This window comes from Metopolophium dirhodum, chromosome 1 (assembly GCF_019925205.1).
Source record: "Metopolophium dirhodum isolate CAU chromosome 1, ASM1992520v1, whole genome shotgun sequence".
Lineage (NCBI taxonomy): Eukaryota > Metazoa > Arthropoda > Insecta > Hemiptera > Aphididae > Metopolophium > Metopolophium dirhodum.
In genome coordinates this window covers 31,427,314-31,431,257 of record NC_083560.1, presented here as the reverse complement: position 1 = coordinate 31,431,257, position 3,944 = coordinate 31,427,314, and the positions used below count along the sequence as shown (strand labels likewise).

Here is a 3,944-nt window from a genome sequence, read left to right as displayed (position 1 = left end):
CAGCTTAGTGAAAAAATCAAAAAATCAATTTTTTACGCAATACAGCTCGACGAATCTACTGATATAAATAATGAAGCTATATTATTGATGTATGTGAGGTATGTAGATACTGATCTGAACGATATACAAGAAGAGTTTTTCTGTTAAAAAGTATTTACAAAAAGTTCTGATTTTTTATGAGTATTGTCTAAAATGTATCCTTAATTACCTACTCCTTACCCCAGAAACATATTTCCATATTAAAATATTACTATAACATTATAATCACTAATACTATAGTAATTTTATCAAAACGGAATGTTTTCTAGGACACAAAAAATCATCCTTACATAATACATTGTGTAAATGTCATCGTATAATCAATCAATCGTTCCAATTCAAATACCCAAAATAGTAGTTTAACCGCTGCGAAAGACCCATCTACACGGACCAACAACTTATTCTGATTATAGTGGACAAATGTTAAATGCTTCAATATAGATTTTGAAGGTTACATTTTTTAGAAATTAACTTATTATATAGACAACGAAATTCCTACTTAAAAAATAACGGGAAACTACTTTTGCATGTCCCAAATTATTCAACTTAAAAAAGAATTTACAAATAGTTGTGATTTTTTATGAGTATTGTCTAAAATGTATCCTTAATTACCTACTCCTTACCCCAGAAACATATTTCCATATTAAAATATTACTATAACATTATAATCACTAATACTATAGTAATTTTATCAAAACGGAATGTTTTCTAGGACACAAAAAATCATCCTTACATAATACATTGTGTAAATGTCATCGTATAATCAATCAATCGTTCCAATTCAAATACCCAAAATAGTAGTTTAACCGCTGCGAAAGACCCATCTACACGGACCAACAACTTATTCTGATTATTATAGTGGACAAATGTTAAATGCTTCAATATAGATTTTGAAGGTTACATTTTTTAGAAATTAACTTATTATATAGACAACGAAATTCCTACTTAAAAAATAACGGGAAACTACTTTTGCATGTCCCAAATTATTCAACTTAAAAAAGAATTTACAAATAGTTGTGATTTTTTATGAGTATTGTCTAAAATGTATCCTTAATTACCTACTCCTTACCCCAGAAACATATTTCCATTTGAAAATATTACTATAACATTATAATCACTAATACTATAATAATTTTATCAAAACGGAATGTTTTCTAGGACACAAAAAATCATCCTTACATAATACATTGTGTAAATGTCATCGTATAATCAATCGAACGTTCCAATTCAAATACCCAAAATAGTAGTTTAACCGCTGCGAAAGACCCATCTAAGTAAACAGTCGCAAATGACGAACTTTTTCAAACAACCACACAATACATCGACTTCTGATAATCAAAACTCAAATATTACAAAAAAACATAATTTGGATACTACTCAAAATGTTGATGAACCATCACTCAAAAAGGTAAAAATATTAAAATATAAAGATAGTTACATTGAATATGGCTTTACATACTTAAACGAGAATGGAAAGGATGTTCCTCAATGTGTTATTTGTGGTATGACATTAGCAAATGCATCACTAAAACCAAATAAGCTCATTAGGCACATGGAAACTAGTCATGCTCAGTATAAAAATAATACAAGGGACTTTTTTTTAAGAAAATTCGAAGAATTAAAAAAAAATAAAAAATGATAAATACTTATACGGTCGAAGACAAAATCTACCTAAAATGTTCTTATTTGGCAGCCTTACACATAGCTAAATCAAAAAAACCATACTCAATTGGGGAAAAATTGTTAAAACCGTGTATGATTGATATTTGTACAGAATTATTTAGTAATGAGCACGTGACAAAGATTAAAAAAATACCTATGTCTAATGATACGATAAGTAGAAGAATAAATACTATGTCTAATGATATTGAAAATCAGCTTAGTGAAAAAATCAAAAAATCAATTTTTTACGCAATACAGCTCGACGAATCTACTGATATAAATAATGAAGCTATATTATTGATGTATGTGAGGTATGTAGATACTGATCTGAACGATATACAAGAAGAGTTTTTCTGTTGCTTAAATTTAAAAACATACTGTACTTCTGAAGAAATTTTCAAAACCATTTCATCTCATTTCCAAAAAATTAATTTACAATTTTCTAACTGTATCGGTATTTGTACTGATGGAGCTGCAGCTATGACCGGAAAATGTAATGGTCTTGTCACACGCGTTCAACAAATTGCTCATAAAAACATTATATCAACACACTGTTTCATCCATCGTGAGCAATTAGCCGCTAAAGATATGAACGAAAACCTATTTGACGTTCTAAATATATGCATAAAAATAGTAAATTTTATTCGAGCTAGTGCCGTAAACACTCGCATTTTTAAAGTGATGTGTGAAGAAATGGGTTCAGGTTTTAAAAATTTGCTATTACACACTCATGTTCGATGGTTGTCGCGAGGAAAAGTTTTGACTAGGTTATTTGAACTGAAAACGGAAGTAGAAGTATTTTTGAGAGACAACAAATCACCACTTAGTGATTATTTCGAAAATAATGTGTGGTTAGCCAAACTTGCATATCTTTCCGATATATTTTCAATTCTTAATGAATTAAATATAAGTATGCAAGGTCCACATACTAATCTTTTTATATCGTACAATAAAATTGACGCATTCCTAAAAAAAATAAGACTATGGACAAATCGAATAAAAAACTACACATTTGATATGTTTCCAAATTTTTTTAACATGACTCAGGAAAAGATATTAACAAAAAATGAAATAAATGAAATGTGTATTATCATAGAAGAACACTTAGGTAGATTAAGAGAAAAAATGTCCAAATATTTCGACCCCACAAAAGACATTCGTAAAAATTGTAATTGGGTAATAAATCCATTCGTACAATCTGATCAAAATATACTATCATTAACAAATGAAGAAAAGTTGATTGAATTGAGTGCAGATGTGGGCTTACACGAGATTTTCAGAAGCAACAAAAATATAGGTCAATTTTGGATAAAGGTTCAAAATGAATATCCTAGTTTGGCTGAAGAAGCATTAAAATTACTTATTCCATTTTCTACTACATATTTGTGTGAAAATGGTTTTTCCACATTAACAACAATAAAAAATAAAACTAGAAACCGTCTGGAAATTTCATCGGCTATGAGAATTAGCTTGACGAAGTCAATTAAACCAAGAATTGACGAAATAATATCACATCAACAGCAACAACCAAGCCATTAAAAATCTTAATATAAAAATATATTTATATAATAAAATGAAATATTTAATGTACGTTTTTTTTAATTTTAAATAAATATAATATTATAATATGTATCTTTTATATTTCTCGTGTACAATATTTGTAGTAACTATAGACTCTAGATTATTTATAATGATAATCTAAGCGAGTATGTAAAAATATATATGTAGAGGTCACTAAAAAATTTAAATTTAAAAAAGGGGTCGCCACAGTAAAAAGGTTGAGAAACACTGGTCTAAATGACATCGTATATTCAATCAAACGTTCCAATTCAAGTACCCAAAACAGTAGTTAAACTGCCGCGAAAATCCATCTTACCAGATCACCGACTTATTCTGATTAGAGTGAACAAATGTTAAATGCTATAATATAGATTTTGATTGTTACATTTTTTAGAAATTAACTTATTTTATAGACAACAAAATTCCTACTTAAAAAAAAACGGGAAAGTACTTGTGCATGTCCCTAATTATTCAATTTAAAAAAGTCATTACGAATAGTTGTGATTTTTTATGAGTATTGTCTAAAATGAATCCTTAATAACCTACTCCCTACCGCGGAAATAATATTTTCATATTAAAATATTACTACGACATTATAATCCCTAATATTATTTTCATTTTTTCAAAACGGAATGTTTTCTAGGATATAAAAAAGTCATACTTACATAATACATTGTGTAAAT

The 3,944-nt window shown here is 28.1% G+C and overlaps 1 protein-coding gene across 1 annotated transcript; it reads left to right on the top strand.

The window, feature by feature from the left end:
- The first annotated feature begins 1,327 nt into the window (after positions 1-1,327).
- LOC132936261 (zinc finger MYM-type protein 6-like) lies at positions 1,328-3,240 on the top strand. Its single transcript, XM_061002952.1, has 3 exons — positions 1,328-1,541; positions 1,814-2,012; positions 2,355-3,240. The coding sequence occupies exons 1-3, from the start codon at positions 1,328-1,330 to the stop codon at positions 3,238-3,240; spliced, it is 1,299 nt and encodes a 432-aa protein (XP_060858935.1).
- The last annotated feature ends 704 nt before the right edge of the window (positions 3,241-3,944 follow it).